Source organism: Myiozetetes cayanensis, unplaced genomic scaffold (genome assembly GCF_022539395.1).
Source record: "Myiozetetes cayanensis isolate MyiCay16 unplaced genomic scaffold, myiCay2020 scf5-8, whole genome shotgun sequence".
Taxonomy (NCBI): domain Eukaryota; kingdom Metazoa; phylum Chordata; class Aves; order Passeriformes; family Tyrannidae; genus Myiozetetes; species Myiozetetes cayanensis.
In genome coordinates, this window is record NW_026087742.1 from 34,975,170 (window position 1) to 34,995,420 (window position 20,251).

Below are 20,251 nucleotides of genomic sequence, written 5' to 3' on the forward strand. Positions count from 1 at the left end.
AAAAAGCTGGATTTTTTAGAATCTTTTAATTTCATCTAAAATGAGGGAAAGGAAAATACTTGAGTCAACTTTATCTCAAGTAGCTATAAAGTTCTGGAATTCACATGGCATAATGTAGCTTATGTTGGTTTCTTGCTTCATAGACTATAGCTACTATTGCTGCAATAATCTTATTTATTTACATCCTAAGTGTCAAGAGTTTAACAGATGGTATAGAAACAGACTAGTTTTATCCAGAAAATTGTATGTTTTATTTTCCTAATGCAGAATATTGCTATTTTCCTTCCCTACAGACATGTTATATTTGCTCCAAGCAGCCATAACAAGTATGCCGGAGAATCCTTCCCAGGGATCTATGATGCCATGTTTGATATCGAAAGCAAAGCTGATCAACATGAAGCCTGGGAAGAAGTGAAGAGGCAAATTTCCATTGCAGCCTTCACTGTGCAGGCAGCAGCAGAAACACTGAAAGAAGTAGCATAAATATCAACAACATGATCATCAGTGAAGACAAAGTATGGAATTTTGCAAGAAGTCTTAAAAATGGATAATTGAAAAATACTAGGAGGATTATCACAAAGAACACAAAATAAAAAATAATCTTGTTCTTTGCATATAATATACCCAAGTGGAATGCATTTAGCAATGTTAACAAGGTAATATACTCCGTTCCAAGAGCTCAGGATTTAGATATCTTGTGAAGTGAGAGTGAAAAAGTTTCAGGTTTTCTCTCAACTTTGTATTTTAAGAATTGCTAACCACTGGATTTATTTTCAGAGCTTTGAATTTTGCTGGCTTGATTATTATAGCTGTCTTCATAGTGCATCAGGAAAATAGAATTAATTTCATGTTTCTATCAGTTTCTAATTTTGTTGTGGACTTTTTATTATTTACCTTGGGATTGTATAATTCTCCTCCAAGACAGACATCTCAGCCCTGCTTTTACACAAAGACTCGTGTATGAAGATGGGAAAGCTGTGACATACCATTTGCGGGATGTATAATGATCATAACAAGTTTTAGGCAGCCAGCCCAGAATACTCATCCATGACATTTCTTCTCCTCACATGCTGAACCTTGCAGCTGTTTGCAAATAAATTTAAGCAAGAAGTTTTCTAGTCACTGGAGTAAAAACAAGGCAGACGTATAGCCATCTTACAAAATGTCTTTTGAGAAGACAAACTTCTTTTATCCAAAATCTACCCTTGCTGTACCTTGTCCATATAAAGTTGTTTTTAATATGAAGACAGTTAGAAGCAAAAAAAATTCATCGTGTCTGTAGTTTGAAAGGATAGCAAATTATTGCGATTTTGTAAAGTCTCTATTTCTGATTTTGGTGTGCTGCTGACTCTTATGATGGAGTACTCGAAAGATCACAGTGGGACAACTGAGATCAGACAGAGAAGACTCAGAAAATCAGATGCCTTTGTCTGACGCTCTGCCACTGGAGGATTACTAACCTCTTGCACAGCTAATATTTTGTGTGATTTGATCTGCCATTTTACCTGAGGCATCTACCATGTCTTAAAAGACTGTGTCCCATGATCTGGTGGTTTTCACTATCATGGTAGATAATTTTCCTTTCCGTAAGATTTCATTTATTCATAAATATCTCTACACTTCACATTAAAACTTTTTAGGCAAGTTGCTATAATTAAGTCATTATTTTCCGTAACTGTTTGTCTTTCTGATAAGGGGAAATGCTCTTATGCCCACATTTATTGCCCACTTATTTTCACATTTTTTATGAAACTGATTGGAGTAAACTAGGGAGATTTCATTCCAAATCTAATGTTGATGGGAAACATTGCTGCCTCTGTTGTATCACTGCTGGTTGCTCCACTGCTCCACTTTGGCCAATGGTGGATTAATTATGAATGTCTACAATCCACTTCTCAAAAATTAGCCAGGTTAGTTTAGTTGTCTTAACCTAGAGGATTTTGTCAGCAGCAATCAAAGGAATGATAAAACAAATCTACCATGTAGAGGGGGACAGCAATAAACATCTGTTGACCAGGTGGATACAATAACAGTATTTTTCTGTTGCTAAGAAGGATGAATTGAAGTGCCAAACTCCAAAATTGTGGAGATCTTTCCCTGTGGGACCTGTATGCTTCCCCACCAACTCTTTCTCTCAGCCCAGAAGACATAATTTTTTAATCTCGAGTTTAACCATAGCATAGTTTCATTTAAGTTTAATTAGAGCCCTTTTTGGCAATAGCTGGCAGATAATATACAATATCAGGGCCCAGGACCTCATGAAATACAGTCTTAAACTACAGGAACATCCAGTCAAAAAAATAAATCTGTTGGCCATCCCTTAATCACCGTAGGGAACAGGATACAGGAGGCCTTAAGGTGAAGGGAGGGTAGGTCTAGTTTAGATATTAGGAAGAAATTATTTTCTGTGATGGTGGTAAGGCACTGGCACAAGTTTCCTAGAGAAGTTGTGGATGCCTCATCTCTGGAAGTGTTCAGATCTGGGTTGGATGGAGTTTTAAGCAACCTGCTCTAGTGGAACATTTCACTGCCCATGGCAGGGTGGTTAGAACCAGATGATCTTTAAGGTCCCCTCTAACCTAAGCCGTTCTATGGGTCTATGACTGTTCCCCTGCACACAAAAAATTCAAAGCTAACTAGTCCAGAGAGAGGAGGCTGGTTGTAACATAGTGGTTTACATGAGGTTTTGACAGGGTGGAATTCAAACTTTTCCAGGATTTGGGTCTGCTTTGTGACACATCTTTGTTCAATGCAAACCACAGCCTGCAGCTGTTGAATTTTTAAAGCAAATGGAACCTAACTTAATTTTTTTAAGAGAAGAATGTATTTAGGTGGATTCAGCCCAGCTCTTCTCCCAAGCCCTAGTGCAGTCTCCTATTAAAGAGATTTGAGGTCAGAGACTTTGTGCTACATATTATTGTTTGGGGTGTTTCCATTCTCACTTGTCAGCATGAAGCCTTTCTGATGTCCATTCTGAGAAGAGTAGTACTTGGTGCTGACTATTGGGTCTAAATGCATCCAGCATTTTATTTAAATAAAAATTTTAAATGAATATGCTTTTTAGTCTTCAAGAACTTCTATGGAAATTCTGATAAAAACATTCTATTCCCTAAATAATTTTTTGCTGTCAGTTTTCTATGGAGTTTAAATATAGCCACTGCAGCTTCATTCCTCAAAGACTATTCAAGGCAAAAGTGGCTGGTGTCATAACTGGACAGCAAATGCCAAAGCCTATGTAGCAAATTACTGAAGCTACCTGATTTTTAGTCAGCTAGGCAAGCCATATGTCAAACTATATGCATGGATGCATATGCAGCTCTTCTTTTCCTATATATGTCACTAGGATTACAACTTCTAAGCAGAAAGCATAAAATGAAAGAGTAGTTGTGTATGCACTGAGAAATGTAATTTCACATGATTCAGTTACTAGGATAATACAAAGAAGTAAGCGTCGTATTTCACATTTATGAACAAAATCAGGCCAATTGACATTTATCGAAAAATAGAGACATCTAGTTCCTGCCAGAAAGGTGGAGAATAGTGGTTATATAAATAATATGCATTCAAAGCAGACAAGTGGAGAATAATGGTTAAATAATAAGTAATATGCTTTAAAAGCAGTGTTAATAAGTTCTTGAGAACTTTCTAGCTGCACTGAGAAATATGTCCAGTCCACTGATTCTTAGAGCTTAAAAAAACCTGTCTGAACCAGCCACATGATCATGGAAGAGTATGCATTGAAGGAGCCTACTAAGGACAGGCCAGATACAGGAATAACTCCTTTTTAAGACAATGTATTTTTTGTTAGATCTGCTAAAATATCTCAGGGGCATAGCTATTACCTAACTCAAGCCCTGAGTGTGAAATTAATTAGATTAAAAAACCCAGAAGAAGTGAAGTGAAGTGAAGTGAAGTGAAGTGAAGTGAAGTGAAGTGAAGTGAAAAAGGAGCAGGTTTTTTTAAAGAAAGTATTGCTATCATATGATCACAAATTGGATACTGTTCAGGTTTTCCAAAGAACTCCATACAATAATCATCCTGTGCACTAAGAGTCTAAATCAAATGAAATTAAAACATACGCATGTGTGGAAAAGTGAGAAACTATACCTGTATTAAATTGAATCCTTAGCTTTCATGAAACCAGCAATGTCAATGTTACTTTGGCTGGAAAGTCTGTTGACCTCACTGCATAATTTCTGAATTCTTCTTGTAGAAGAAAGGGTCAAAGTTTGCAATCTGGACTTGTCAGCTGCCAGCAATGTATATTTTATTTTAGCTGGAATCTGATAATGGACTCACGAAGTTCAAGATAACAAAGACTCTGACTCAAAGCATCAACATCTACTACCCTTTCAAACTGATAGAAAGACTGCAGAGGCCATGAGAGAGTTCAGGGGTCTGTGCAACTGGTAGACTCAGAAGGAAACTACTGATTTGAAATAGCAGTTGAGCATTCCCCTGTTGCCATTTTTCCTGCCAGGGCTGCCTTTCCCACAAACCCGAGACCTTTGAATTCTCAAGCCACAAGTTCAACCTTTAGTCAAACAATAGGTCAAGCAGCACAATCAAGTAGCATGTCTTTCTTGCTGCAAATATTAAGCTTTGGAGCACAGTTGCTGAGCAGCTACAGCCTACAGTTTACAAGCCCTGGCCTTTGTCCTGTGTATTATGCATTTTTAATGTACTATTACTCGTTTAGCTAATTGGCTGCATAGCATAATTATGCATTCAACACACAAATGCGTGGTAGTTTTGCATCTGGCATGTGTATTCTTGTGATTTTTTGAGCTTTTCTATTTTGCCAGGGGTTTATATATTCTGGCTAAGTAAACATGTGTAGCTACCTGCAAGTTCTAATAGCTTCAGCTGAACATCAGTGTTGTTTTCACTATCAGTGTGAGCAATTCTCACCACTCCCAAACTCAATATGAGGAATATGCAGTAACTGGTAGTTTTCCTGTTAATTTTAAAAGTTATATTAATTTAAAGAAGTACTGTGCATTCCGGAGTTTGTGTTTTGGACTGTTTTTTTGTTACATGCTCTAAGGAAAGGAGTCCTTTTTCTCAGTAATCTTTGGACAATTTGTTTTGCGTAATTTCTGTGACTTCTTAGATGGTTTTACCTCCTATCAGCTTCAAATCTTTGATTAAGCTTAGACTGAAGTGGGTGTTTTAATAACTGAATAAAATACATTTTTTCAGAGCTATTATCAGAGGCATGCTCTTAGCAGTATCTCGGGCTGGTAATATCTTTGTTCCAGCAGGAACAGGCCCATGTAAAAGAACAGGGTGGCCAATGGATGTGATTTTGATTTGTCCAGGAAATCACTCAAAGGAGGATGAGCATTTTGGGCTACTGGTCATCTTAACATCTCTGAGGTCTCTCCTTGGCTACTAAATGAGATGATCAGTAGCAGCTAAGAGTGAGATGAGGTTTGGTTTGGAGCATCTTCTTACACCTTCTCATATATGTGACTTTGCATTTCAGGCATGCTTTACTTCAGATTGCCCCATGTCATGCTCACTTTTCTCTAACTCCAGTTACTGTGAGGAGCATTTGTAAGACGTGATACTAAAACTTTGGCTTTGTGATTTAGTAATATGTGTGTGTGTATGTGTAACCAAATCTCATCTTGCTTCTGTTTCACCTGGGAGAATGGTAATTACTTAGCCTTTATGTGCTGTTTTTCTCCTCTTCCCAGGAAGTACATAGATGAGATAATTCAGGAATACTTTTGTAATTTATCAGCAGGTAGTTTCAGATGTTTATATACAAAATAGATATAATCAAAGAGAGATGACAAAAATTCTTGTGTTGTAATGTTGCTGACCTTCACAACACACCAAGCTGATTTATAGAATAGAACAGAACAGAACAGTTTGGGTTGGAAGGGTCCTCCAGATATCATCTAGTCCACCTCCCCTCCTGCAGTAAGCAGGTACATCTTCAACTGGATCATGCTGCTCAGAGCCCCGTCCAACATGATCATGAATATTTCTGGGATGGGGCATCCATCACCTCTGGGGCAACCTGTGCCAGTGCCTCACCACCTTCATTATAAAAAAATTCTTCATTATATCTAGTCTGAATTTACCCTCTTTTAGTTTAAAACCATCACATCTTGTCCTATTGCAACTGAAAGTCTGTCCCCGTCTGTACTGAACTTGCATGGCAAGGTTTTGGTGGCAGAGGTGGCTTCTGTGAGGAGCTGCTGGAAGCTTCCCTCATGTCTGAAAGAGCCAGTGCCAGCCAAGGCTGAACCCACTAGCAATGGTGGTGGTACCTCTGGGATAAGAGATTTAAGAAGGGGAAGTAAGTTACTGCACAGAAGCAATTAGAGCCAGACTAGAGAGGATGTGAGAGAGGAACAGCCCTGCAGGCTCCAAGGTCAGTGAAGAAAGAGGGTTAGGAGGTTTTAATTTTTGTCTTTGTTTCTCACTCTCCAAGTCTGTTTTAATTTGTAGTAAATTAAATTATTTATCCCAAAGTGGAATCCGGTTTGCTTATAATGGTAATTGACAAGCAATGTCCCTGTCTTTATTTCAACCCATGACCTTTTTCATCTTATTTCTTGTACCTGTCCTTTGTGTAGGGTATGTGGTTGAAGACAGATTTACACTGTATGTTATATTGCATTTAATTGTAACATAATATACTCCACCTGGGGCCAATGCATGGCATGTAAGAACGTGTCACAACTAATAACTAATAGTTCTAGGACTGTATTTTAAGTGGTAGAAGCCACCTTCTTGCTGCTGTTATTCAACCTTAGCATTGCTAATGCCCTTGTCACTTTAAAAAGACGCAGGCATAGAAATAAATACATTTCATACATCCTCACTGTTGCTATTCTTACCTTCTTTTTTACTGATGTTATCATGTGAGGTCTAATTTTGTTAGCAATCTCCAAAAGCCCTTGTCATTTTACTGTCTATTATGTGCCAGTCCTACACCTGCAGTGCTATATAAATGCTAATAATACATCAATATGCTCATTCTTTATGAGTTCTGTAGGTGGAATTCCATCTGGTTTGTATATGTCAATTGAGATGCTGGTGTGAAATGTCATTGCTGTTTAGAATTTGTGATGGCTTATGAGCAGTTGGGGAATGACAGGGAAAAAATCACAAAACTGGACGTGCCTGTAATTTGAACAAAGTGCTTGAGATGGTGGCTATGACTGTTGCAGAATACTCAAGTCCTTATTCTCTGGAAAGCCCTAGTGAAGCAATTAGGACATTAACTAGTCTTTTCAGCTTTTTCTGAATATTTTGAGCTCAACCTAATGTGTTTAAGAAAGTTTTGATACTCAGAGTACTGATATTGCTTTCACAAAATATATCTACTTTGGACTTTGGTAGTCAGTAGTAGGAACTTGGAGCATTCCAGGCTCCTAGAAAAGCTTTCCTATCTTTAGTCATATAACTGATCTCAAATGGGCAGGTCCTCAGTTCCAGAAAGATCAGTCTTGGCTTCCATATAGCCATGCAGGAACTCACCAGCAGGGAGTGATGTGCAGGGTAAGAGTAAGTTTGTGCAAAAGTATGATTAGCCTATGAATGTATTTTTCAACTATTCCCTAGGTTGAAGTTGTGACCTTTCGCATGAGATACTGATGGTTTGACTGAATTAGACTAGGAAAACTTTATCTTAAGAACCTTGAAGTCTTAAGTGTAAAAAAGCTAGAGAATATAGAAAATAATTTTGCAACTTCTCCCAGTTGCAAATTGATGATTCCTGAAAGTGTCCTCACTGGCTAATCTAAATTGTATTCTCAGCTGCTCTAAGTATTCCTCACTTGCCAAGGATTAATGTTACTATGGATTACAAAAGGAAGCAATTCAGTGCTTCATTGGTAAAGAGGAAACAAGTTTTCCCTTAGTTTTGTCTCATGGCCACTTCCACTGGAACAGATTGTGATCAAGCCTAAATCAAGAGCTTTCAAAAGCAGGAAGTCCTGATAATTAATAGAAATTAGCCTTTTAAATAGTACTTGTAAACTGCTTGGTGCACAGCCTAGATACATAATTGTCACAGAGATACACAGGAGCTGTTTTGTAGAGTGAGACTCAGAAATGGAAGTGGTTTATTTCACTCAGAAAATCATATCATAATAATCCTGGGATTAAGGCTGGTTAGGCAGCATGAGAGCTGAGAAACACAGAAGCCAGGGACAGCCTTGGGGCTGCAGGCGGAAAGAGGAGGAGGGGACAGAGGAGGAGGAGGAAGGCAGCTGCTTGCCTGCCCTCCTCACAGCCTGCCAAGCTACCGGCCAGTGATGCCCCTATGGCCAGGAGCAGGAGCAGGACCTCCCTCTGCACATGGCTCATCTTCCCTGGGCTGCTTGGCTGTTTCCTCCTGGGCTTTCTTACAGGTCAGTATGGAGACCCAGGGGCTCAGCCCCCAGCTTTTGTCCCCTGCACATACTTAAGTGCAACCCCTGTTGTGATTAACTCACCATCAGGGAGATTATACTGCTTTTTAGGTACATTTTAAAGTACTCATCCCACTGCTTTTCTAAGAAGTTGTTTGCTCTAGCAGTTTTGGTCTTTAGGGAGTGAAGAATAGAATGGCTGCACTTCAGCGCACGGCGAGCCCTGGTGAACTGACAGCTTCCAAAACGGGCAACCAGGCGTTCCAGGAGGAAGGATTAATAGAAGAGTTCGAGACTTCAGTGTTTGCCAGATCTCCATGACTTTGTTTTTTAATTTGTATTTCCTGATTTTTTACTGAAGATCTCTTTAAGTGCTCCGATTCAGTTGCTATTTTAGAAATTAAGGGTAGAATGTAGAGGAGGCGGAGTTTGACTGACAGCCAGGAGTGGAGTTACTGAAGATTTTTAGCATACACGATGAACTTTACTAGCACATGAGATTTTTTTTCTAAAGTCACTTTCATCATTTGATTTTAAATCTGAAATTGCATGTCTTTTTTAAACTTATAGCACACACCTAAGGCTAAAGCATTAAAAAAAAAAATCCATCAGGGTTATTAAATATACAAAACATTAGTTTGATTTAGGAGATTTCTGAGCTGCAAATTTCTGGTGTTTGTGCTATTCTTATGCATTTCCCTGAACATCATATTTTGGCTGTGCTCCAAAACAGGATAATGGGGAGATGGACCTTTGGTCCGATCCAGTATCACTGTTCTGTTTAGAGTGTTACTACAATTGCATTTAAGTCTAAGGAGTTGTATATATTGTGCATGTGACATCACATGTATTTGTCTTTCTTTTGAGAATTTTCCTATTTTTTGATTGTCTACCTATAACAATAAAATGATTTTTTGTTTTGTTTTGTTGGGTTTTTCTGTTGCTTTCTTCTTAAGACAAACTAGTACAGTTGATATGCTTTCTCCTACAACCATTTATGGCTACTGAGTAAATATTTAACATTTTAAAACTGACTTGTGTCACAGTTAACTTTATTCCTTTAATTAATAGATAGTCTAACCCCAAGTCTGTAACTATTATAATGCTAGCAGGGTGGCTGTTGAGTTCTAGACCTTCACTTTAAATATGCTTACACATGTATTTCAAAATATATGAATAAATTAAATAAGGGAATTTCATCATGAGTATCAGGAGTTCAAACCTCACACTGCAAACTGTTAATTGAGAATTTAAACTATGGCTTAATGAGAGATGAGTCTGTCTTAAAAAGGCAAGTAGAGGGGATTTACCAGGGATTTAGGGTGTAGTCTTTTGTCACTTTTTAGGCAATTCAGTAAATGAAATATATTTTACTTTTATGCTTTACTTCTCTGAGCTGGCAGACACTGACAGAGGGTACTCTAAGCCTTGTTCATCTGTGTGGTTTTGACTGTTTAATACTTCATGTTGCTCAAAGGCTCAAATATGTGAGGACTGGTGTTCTTGCTAAGAAGGAAGCTTTTCAAATGTGTTTCAGGATGGTTGACAAAACTGACTGAAAAAACACTCAACTCTTCAGTTGTCTACCAAAATGTGAGACAGAAACTTGTGGCTGAAATGAAAGCGGAGAATATCAAGCAATTCCTCCGGTAAGCTGTGTGTATCTTGTTTTTTGAACAATTTTATCGGTCACAAAAAAGTGATAACATAAGCTCCAAGGAAGAGCCAAAGAAAGCAGAGCTGTTAAGATGCTTTGGAAATATTTACTTTATACAGAATGCCTGAGGGAAGGAGAAGGGAGGGGCTCACAACTCTTCTGTTCCTCCTCTTCCCATTTTTGAAGCTAAGTTTTTGGAGTACTTGTACTGTCAAGTCTACTTCACTCAAGCTGCATTACGGCCAGTGCTTACCAGTCCTTTTTATTATGATTTTTCATCTTCTTGATTTAATGGTCTGTTTTTTCCTTGCAAGTGACTGAAGCTTTTATATGAGATAACTTTGCTTTCTCTCAGACTAAAATGATTTTACTGTATTTGGGATATGCTGATTACTATGAATTGCATTTGGGTGATCACCTGTTCAGTGTCTTCTTAAACTTTCACTTTGAGCAGCTAGTCTAAGTAGAAAATTATTATGTTAAAAATTAATGCTACAAATTTGCATGGCACTGAGTTGCACGTATACTTAAAACTGATAATTCCTTTAGTGTGGTCATATTGGATAATATGCTGTTAGTTGGGTGCTTGGACATCTCCCTATCTTCTGTCCATGGTTAGTGTCTGTGTATGTTTGGTTAAGTCTTACATGATGAAATTGCTAATAAATATACTTTTTTGCATCCTAGTGCATGCAGTTCTTTCAAAGCATCTAAAATGCTAAGAATATAAAAATATCTTTTTGTTTTGCTGTGCAATCCATTGAAAATTTAGGAAAAAAATCATTATTGTGTATATTTATATCTCCTACAGAGGAACAAATGTATTCACATGAAAAGTAAATAACTCTGGTTATTAAATGTTGGTATTCAGCATGTAGGTCAGCAGCTGCATCATGAACATGAAAGGATTACTGACAAGTTTGATCCTAAACCCAAAAGGTTTAATTTCTAACATCAATTAGCTTTTTAAGTCCATAGGCCTTATTTTGTATTCATTGCTTGCAGTAGATTGGAGAGTTCCTGAAAATTGTGTTTGAGTGAGAGTCTAGGCAATGTAGAGATTGATGACAGCATGAAATAGCTCTGCAATTATGCTAAAGTCTCTTGGCCACAGGATATTAATGGTATCTCATGTGTCTGTTTGCTTTGATGATGGGCCAAGTGCTTCATACTGGTTGGGTTGGAATTTTTTGCCTAAATTCAAATAAAAATCAGGAACTGCAGAAAAATTGTATTAATACGCTATCCAAAAAGTTTGTCAAAAAGTATTAAAGAAAGTGAATTTGGGAATTTTGATCTATATTCTTAGTTTTTCAGACTGCTAAATCTGATTTTATCAAATGGGGAAAATAAACTATGAGTATCAGAAAATGCACACTTTGGTCTTAGCACTGTATCAGAGCTCTAAAAAGGATTAAACTGTTTAGAAGTGAAAAATTCAAACAAAAGCACCGTGTGTTGTTCAGTATATTTTCCGTGACACCATATATAGTATTTAGACTACTTAAGGAATTAAATGGTACTTAAAATACTTGAGGGAATTAAATTGCAAGAAGAAAGCAGGCAACAAGTTTTGGCAAAGGTTGCTTCCAAACCTTGGTGCATACACACCAAGCTTAAAGAGAGGGAAAGACAACAGCAGAGAGCTGTGGTCTACTTAGAGAATCTATATGCATTTAAATCCAGGGGCCAGGTGGGATTCATGTGAAATACCTTGATGGTATGTTGCTGTAGGTGAGAAGTTCTGATGATTGAAAGAGGTCCCAGGTGGCTGAAAATGGCTGATGTTGTGCCTGTCTTTAAGTGAGGACAACCTGGAGGGACTGTGGGCTGGTTAGCTTTGATCCCTGGAAGGGTGAGTGAACATCCTTCTGGAATTTCCAAACACATAGGGGACAGAAATATAGTTAGGAACAGTCAGCATTTATTTACCTTTTGTGTGTATCACCAGTATGATTGCCATCTGCAAGGAAGGTTTAGAACATCATCTCCCACAACATTCTCCTTTGGAAGCTGCGGAAATACATGCTGAAGGACACGCTCTTAGATGGGTTGAAAACAACCTGAAATGACAGGTTGAAGTGATATTAATCGTGGTATTTGCTACCACAAGTTAGTGGTAATTGATGGTACATGACATCTGTGGGGCAGCCATTGACAAGTAGTATGTTGGGAATTTGAAGCTGATGCTGAGTACCTGGCTGAGTGATGAGCTTTCACCCCAGCTTACTTGTTCAGTGGGCCAAGAAAATCGCAGACAGATTTCTGTAGGGTAGCTCAGAGGGGCTGGATACTGTTTCTGACTATTTATCACTGTTATGAATTATATCTGATATGGAAGTAAATGTTTTTAAGAAGGATTTTATTATTTAAGCATTTGATTAAGGAAAAAAACCACAAATCTGTGTGGATAATTTGATGTAATGATTTTCAAGTTAAACTTATTAGGACATCAGGACACATTACGCCAATAGTGTACAAATCAATCATCAGATACCAGAATTATCTGGATAGTTCCTTTCTGAATGTGTAGTTTTCCTATATTTATTTCTACTCCTTGCATACTGCTCACATTCTTTTGCTGAATGTCTTTGACACTGATTTGCATTACTTGTGTGTAGATGTGGTTAATCCTGTTATGCAAAGAGTAGTTCAACTGACTTAACTTAAGGCCTCAGGAGAGATCCTCTGCTTTGACTACATTTTGTACTTGTCCTGATGAAGACTCTGAAAAAGAATCGTGTTGTATAGCTCTAAATTAAACTGTAAGACCTTACAGTTCAATGTGGCTTGAGGATTAGCTTTATATGCACTGATCCTAGTTCACTCTTGTGTCTCTCTGAATTTCCTGCTTACTAGCAGTTTTCTGTTTTGTTCTAGCTCATTTACTAGGTTGCCTCATCTCGCAGGAACTGAACAGAATCTTATTCTTGCCAAACAAATTCAAGGCCAGTGGAAGGAATTTGGATTGGATTCAGCTGAACTTGTTCATTATGATGTGCTTCTTTCATACCCAAATGAAAAGCAGCCAAACTACATCTCAGTAATTGATGATCAAGGGAATGAGGTGATCTTTTTAATGACAAAACTGTATTTATGTAAGACTCCTTTAAAAAAACAGTTCTTCCTCTCTTTGCCCACCCATTCAGCTCAGCAGGTGCTTGCTATTACAATAAAAAGTCCAATGCAAAGAGAACTCATATTTAGAAATGGTTTTGCAGGCTATGCAGTAGCACAGCAGAATGGCTGTAATCTCAGTGCCTCATACAGAGGAGAGAGGATGTGTGAAGAGGCTGCAATTAAAACTAGTAGACCATAAAATGTTAGAAGGGTTCAGCTTAAGGATACATCTAGGCCGATATCCTGTTTCCATAAACAGCCTTAAGTGGATGCACAGGGCTGCTTAAAACAAAGAAATGTATTTCAGTCATGCAATTCTTCCAGTGTCTAGCTGTTTTCAGCTCAGGCATTCTCTGAATGTGCTGTAATTAGTCTCTTAAAGAATCCTCATTAGGCCTCTTTTCCAAGTATTTATCCAGTCAGTGACCCTTGTTAGATCTCTCTTCCAAGTACCTATCCAAACCCTGCACAATTTTTGCTTCCACAACATGCTGAGGTAAGGAATTAGAGATACTATTGATTGTATGAAGTACTACCTAGTTTTCCTTGCTCTGAACCTGATCCCATTGTCTCCCTATGGTGTTTTCTAAGTGTTAGAAGTACTAATGAACTAGTCAGTCTATAGACACCTTTTCCCTTTTGAACATCCAGGGAAATAAAGAAGTAGATGTAAAATCTGACAAGGAGCCTGAGTAAGGAGAGGAGATGAGACTGCTAGAGAAGCATCATAGCACAAAGGTAGGGATGAAGAGACATGGTAGAAACTAAGGAATATGTGCTCAGGATGACACGAGCTTAGAGGTGAAAGAATGAAGTAATTTTTCAAGACACTGTAACAATATCTCAGTTATAATCTCACAAGGTGATACAAAGCGGACGTGAACCTTAAGGCAACCAAGTTAAGCGTTACAATATATAGTGGTAAAGGGCAGCACATTTAACTGGAGCATAGCTAGCAAAGACCTGAAGAGAAAAAGAATAATACAGGTGGAAATAACCACAAAAAAAATACCTGGGATAGCGTGGATGAACTAGGTGTCTTTTTTTGTCACAAGCGCTTGGCAGTTTTCAGCTACTTCTTATCTTAGGTTCAGGCAGTGACTGATGGGCATCTTCTGACAAGCGATCTGTCTCTTTGTATTCATATCTGCATTCTGTTACAAAAGTTCAGCTCTGGATGCCTCTCTGTGTTTTTGTTTGAACTTATGCATGCTAGTTAGAATTGTATTTTTTGCTAGCAATTTATGGAAACTAGCATATGGTTTGCACACTTAGCATTTGCTTAGTGTGCGAATTTGTGCCTGGAGTGTTTAAACGAAGACTTCTGTTATTTATTGGTAGGTTTTCAATACGTCATTGTTTGAACCACCTGCACAGGGGTACGAAAATGTTGCTGATATACTGCCACCATATAATGCTTTTTCAGCACAAGGAGTGCCAGAGGTAAGAAAAAAATTATGCAAGAGTACTATTAGCTGAAGTCATATTTTGTGAGTGTCCCTATCTCTAACTTGCTGGGACAGATTGCTCCAACTTAATATTTTTGTAATAGTTTTAATTAACCATTTGTGTTAATTAGGGAGCACTTAAGCACAACTAGGCCGCATATTGTACAAAGGTTAGAAGTCTTTTGCAACCAAAAAAATAAAACTTCCTCAAATTGCTAGAACTCTGAATCACATAATATGTGAAAAGTTTTTATCTTGATGAAAAATTTTGGATACATCTCAGATTGCTCCAGATTATTCAATCAAATGGAGAGGACCTGCTTAAGGCACAAGTAGAATTAGCAATATATAAATCAGATTGGAAGACATTTTGAACTAAATGAATGCCTTCAAAGGCCACAAAAGTCCCTCACTTATCTGCTAATCCATTATGGAACAGGTCAGGGACAGCATTGCATTGCATAAATGAATGAAATTATGTAATAGTGAATGTTTGCGTATGCAAGGTATACCACTATTTGTCATGGCCAGAGAAGTTTGTCAATTTAGCAAAGTACGTTGTTTTATTTTCCAGCCTCAGATTTTAAGGCTGTTGTTAAGGGCAGGATAATTTACAAAGGTCAGCCATTTTAAGCCAAAGCTTCCTATAGAATATTGCAGATATATTTTACTATTGTTTTTATGGGCACTGGACCTAATTTTCAGAAATGCCAAGAAACCCCAAAACTATATCATACACAGTGAATGAAACAGTGTATTTCTGATGATGGGTATTTCCCCTGTTTATTGACCAGTTGCCATGACACTGCTTTTCTTTCCTGTGCAGGCAGATCTGGTCTATGTGAATTATGGTCGTACAGAAGATTTTTTTAAGCTGGAGCGTGAAATGGGAATTAACTGTACAGGAAAGATTGTCATTGCCAGATACGGGAAGATCTTCAGAGGAAACAAAGTAAGGGTTGTGTTTTAATTTTTGCTCTGTGGGTAAGACTGTTCATGACAGAGCTGGAGGGGGTTAGTGATGGCTCTGAGGTGGAATATATGAGCAGAAGGAAGCCTGCAATGCACCCATTGTGACTGCAGTCTAATAACTTCCAAAACAATAAAGCCATATATATTAAACTCCTGAGACTGAGATGACTGCAAACTCCCTAGGCAGTTCTTGCAAATGTTAGGGAATTGAGTAGTTTGTAGAGCCAAGACTTTTGATACTTTTCATCCACAAAATTGTAGCATTTTGAAATAGTAATTATTTTACAAGGAGTCTGATGCACAGAAACTGAATAATTGTATCTTCTAACTTTAGACAACAACTGACAAAACTGATGACAGTGGGGCAGTGAGGATAATGGTCAGTTCTTGCGCCTCAGTTTTATGTCCTGTACTTTATTTCATAGCCTTGAGCTGTGACTAAATGTATGACACAAATAACAAACAGTATGTTTTACTGTGGTTTGTCCTTCTGCTGAATCTGGGGTAATTTTCACCCTACTACATAAACAACTTCTAAAACTATGTCAACATGGAAGCAACATGCAGATTTATCACTGCATTGACAAAAAAAAAGAAGAAAAAAAAAAAAAGAGACATTTCTTAAAAGCAAGTAATTTCACAGGTTAAAAATGCCATATTAGCAGGAGCCCAAGGGATCATACTTTATACAGACCCTGCTGACTACTGTGCCCCAGGAATAGATGCTTATCCAAGTGGCTGGAACCTTCCAGGTGGAGGAGTCCAGCGTGGGAATGTATTAAACCTGAATGGAGCTGGGGACCCTCTAACACCAGGTTATCCTGCCAAAGGTGAGTGAAACTTCTGTAACCTGGGCCATCAAGTACTTTATAAACTGGTGCTGAAATGTGGCACTAGACATTCATTTATTTTCAATAGAGATGAAGAGAAAAAAGCTGCTAGAAATTATTTTTAGCAGTAGTTAATTTTCCTATTGCAGACTAAGTTCTGCCTGCATACCATTCTAATTGCTTGATTTTAACTTTGGTGGGGAAGGAAAGCTTTTAGGAAAAAAACTTCAGGAAAATCTCTTGGTTTGATCCCAGCCTTATAACTCTTAGAAAAGCAGGATGTGATCGTTTACAGACTGTGAAGCAGCAGGAAATGACTGAGAATTTCGAACCATTTTTAATATCTGTGTTTCTCAAGATGACCAGTTTAAACTAGATTATACTCTACCATCAAAGAGGACTAATAGCTTTGCTTGGAGGTATATTTTCTTTCTGATCGTAAATTCCAAGCAGAAAAGCAGTTTAAAATCCCCCTTACGGGGAGTAAAATTCTTACAGCAAAAATAACAGGCACCTGGAGTCTTTGAAACTTTGGCACAATATACTTGTCTTGTCCTTGTTGGCATCCTAAACTTAATCTGAACTAAGACGCCTACTAGTGCTGTCTGCTGATGGCATGGGTGTACAGGGGTGCTTCTGGAAAGCTTGTGTGAACGGTGTCGGGGGCATAAGACAGCCTGCTGTAAAAACAGGATAGGTTGTTGTCGTGGTTTTGCCCTGGCTCAATTTACTTTTATACACCCACATACAATTACTACTAGTTGAGAGAAGGTTTATGCAGACAAAAAGAGACTGAACTGAAAAAAAAGTATGAGTATTTATTATTAACAAACTAAAACTAAAGAATTATATCTACTTAAGTAAAAGGTATTATGTATTTACAGAAGATACTTCTCCCCCCACCTCCCTTTATATCAGTCCAAGGAGGAGAAGCAGTCCTTTTCCATTCTCGGAATTCCAGCTCTCTCCCTCCAGTAACTCTGCAGCACTTTCGTCGCAGTTGGAACTTCTTTATCTCTCTCTCTCTGTGTTGGCCTCCAGGGTTGGGCCTACCCCCCTCCTGGGTTAAAACCGAAGGCTGAGGGTTACCCAGGTCCTGAAGGGTCTCCTTCCATAGGCTTGCAAGGGGACACTTGCTTACTATGGATCTTCTTCCACAGGGTTACAGGGGATAATGGTTTAAGAGTTCACCCCTGTTTCCCTAGGGAGGTCCCTCCCCATGGGAGAACAGTCCTTGATTGACTTCTCGGCATGGGTCTAGTCTGGATCCTTTACTCGGATCCCAATATCCCACCTGAGCCATTTTCTGCTCCAGCGTAGGTTCTCTCTAGCACCAGCAGCACGGATCCCACACATGGATCCCAACATCCCTACCTGAACCGTTTGTGTTCCAGCGTAGGTTTTAATACCCATCAGGGTCATAAATCTTCAACAGCAGCAGCATGGATCTCTCACTGAGATCCCAAGCTTATCTGAGCCGTCTCGCTCCAGCATAAGCATCGATCCCTTCGAGGGTCACAAAGTCTTTAACAGGATTCTGCCTCATCTGAGCCGCTTTTACTCCAGCACAAGGCTTTCTCTCTGTTAAAGTCACAAATCTCTGGTGCATCCACAAACTCCTCTGTGAGCCGCATGGGGGTCTCTTCACCCCAGTAAACTTCTACAGGTGGCAGGGTTTTATTTTTCAGTCTTTACCCTGCTGAAGGGAGGGAGAGCGAAAAGGAGAAAAAGCAGCTCTCCCCCCTTCGAACTTTTCTTCTCTCTTTTGCGACTGCAGCTTTGACCTTGAAAGTCTTGTTATCTCATGGCTGGAATTCTTCTGCAGCGGTTTCTCATTTAAGCAGTTCGTCTTTTAAACTTTTTTTTTCTTCACTCTCTCACAAGAGAGAAGGGAGGCTTCAGTACTACACCTGCCCCCCCGGCCCAAGCCGGGGGAGGAGGGGGCCTTGGCCCTCCTCGGGCCCACCGCGTCTCTCCTACATGGCTGCTGCTCCTAATTTCAACTGCACCACAACCTTCTCTTCCGTTTTCTTAAAGATGTAATTAGCAAAGGCGTCACTGAACTTTTTGATTGGTTTTTTTGTCCGGAAATCACCTGGACAAAACCATCCTCAGCCCCAGGGATGGGCTGGTGCGCAAAACCACGACAGTTGTGTGCGTCTCTCCCACCAGACTCAGAGAGACATTGCCTGTCTTCAACACAGGCAAGTGTATCAGGGATGTCTTCTGCAGCTTGCCAACCGCCTGCACAGGTGCCATCTTCACCTCGCACACCAGATTGGTTTTCCCACAGTCAGCTTTGAGGAGATGTAATAATATGGATGGACAGCAAATCTGAATGTGGAGACTTTTGCACAGTTGTGCAGATGCATTACCGGGCTTGTGGTTCTGTCACTGCAGCTTGGTTTCCTAGAAGTAATATCTGAGAAATGATGTAAGAATTGAAAAGAATGATGAATGCCTGCGGCTACTCTGTGGCTGCACTGTTCAGTAGTGTTTCCAGTCTGGTAAAAGTTGCTAAGAACACTATAAACTTGACATTTTGTTCTGGTTTCTCAGAGTACACTTTCAGGTATAAAGTTAATGAAGGTGTAGGAATTCCCAAAATCCCAGTTCACCCCATTGGATATCATGATGCAGAAGTATTATTGAGGTGAGTGTACATCAGTCCTTCTCACTCATAAGTCAGTATTGACATAAGCACAGACAGATTTTTTTATACTAAGATGGTAAAATCTCTGCTGCTATTGGCATTCATACTACTCTTTTGTAGTAAATGTGTATTTCAGAAAATGTGGAAAATTCAAAACAACCTGTTTCTGCAATAATGATTTTAAGAATTTTGTAAACACACCTTGGGTTTGCTGCATTAATTGTTAAGGGAACTTAAGATTTTGCAATAATTGTTAAGGGAACTTAAGATTTTTAGGCTACTGATCAACTGCATTTGTTTTGGTTTTCACTCTACAGTGCAATGGGAGGACCTGCAGCTCCAGACAGCAGCTGGAAGGGAAATCTCAATGTGTCTTATAACATAGGGCCAGGATTCACAGGCAACTCTTCTACAAGGTCTGTTTTAACACTTAGTGTTTGTAAGATATTGAAAAAAATCCCCACAAGAGAAAGACTGTGAAACAATACACCTAGAGATATTCTGGAGAAATTTACTTCCTTCTGGGTGGGCTGAACTTGATGATAATTTTTAGAATTTGAAAATAAAGTAGATAATAAATGATGGTAAGTTAACAGACCAAGACACATGACAATGGCATTTAGCAATAATTTACAATAAAGCAAAAGAACATTTTTCTATGACTTTTCCACTCAAAAAATAATTTCAGTTTACATGAGGTATCATTCTATGAGAACTGGTAGTGGACCACATTGAACAGTGTGTAAAAATGGTATATCATTATCATAACCCAATATTCTGAAAAACAGGAGTATGTCTGAAAATATAATTTTATAGACTCCATTTACCATTATTCTTTCCTTCTCTGCTTTAACACTAGATGAAAATGAATGAAATATGAATGAATAAATAAATAAGGAAGCATATTTGACATAATTATGTGCTGTTTGGAATATCTTGAAGAGCAACAATGAGAAAAGGATGGGATTCCTCCACAGAAGTCATACATGCAAAATATTTCTGAATGCCCTTCTTAACATCTTCCTACTTGTGAGGGTCACACTTTTAGTAAATATGGTCTAATCCTATATAGTCCTTTCTCAGAGTAGCTCCATATCAAAATGAACCTTTTGAGTCTAGGGGAAAGTCACTTGCATGTGGAAAGTGTGCAAGTATATGCATGTTCAAAGCACTAGAGTCAGTTATTTCCTGGGCAA

The 20,251-nt window shown here is 38.6% G+C and overlaps 2 protein-coding genes across 6 annotated transcripts in view; both read left to right on the top strand.

Annotated features, from left to right (window-relative positions):
* The window catches only part of LOC126648796 (putative N-acetylated-alpha-linked acidic dipeptidase), a 30,148-nt gene extending 23,307 nt beyond the window's left edge, over window positions 1–6,841 (top strand). The window contains exon 19 of the mRNA XM_050332304.1: window positions 294–6,841. Within this exon, the coding sequence (XP_050188261.1) occupies window positions 294–483 (190 nt within the window). The 3' untranslated portion in view covers window positions 484–6,841. The remainder of the gene's footprint in view (window positions 1–293) is intronic.
* A 135-nt stretch (window positions 6,842–6,976) lies between these two features.
* LOC126648797 (N-acetylated-alpha-linked acidic dipeptidase 2-like) overlaps window positions 6,977–20,251 on the top strand; it is a 33,042-nt gene continuing 19,767 nt past the window's right edge. Inside the window, exons 1-8 of one of the 5 annotated variants that reach the window (XM_050332305.1) lie at window positions 6,977–8,375; window positions 9,913–10,024; window positions 12,913–13,099; window positions 14,494–14,595; window positions 15,427–15,552; window positions 16,216–16,402; window positions 18,962–19,055; window positions 19,373–19,471. In XM_050332305.1, the coding sequence (XP_050188262.1) occupies window positions 8,288–8,375; window positions 9,913–10,024; window positions 12,913–13,099; window positions 14,494–14,595; window positions 15,427–15,552; window positions 16,216–16,402; window positions 18,962–19,055; window positions 19,373–19,471 (995 nt within the window). In that variant the 5' untranslated portion in view covers window positions 6,977–8,287. Of the gene's footprint in view, window positions 8,376–9,912; window positions 10,025–12,912; window positions 13,100–14,493; window positions 14,596–15,426; window positions 15,553–16,215; window positions 16,403–18,961; window positions 19,056–19,372; window positions 19,472–20,251 lie in introns of those variants that run through there. The other 4 variants (XM_050332310.1, XM_050332306.1, XM_050332307.1 and 1 more) reach the window with 4 other exon arrangements.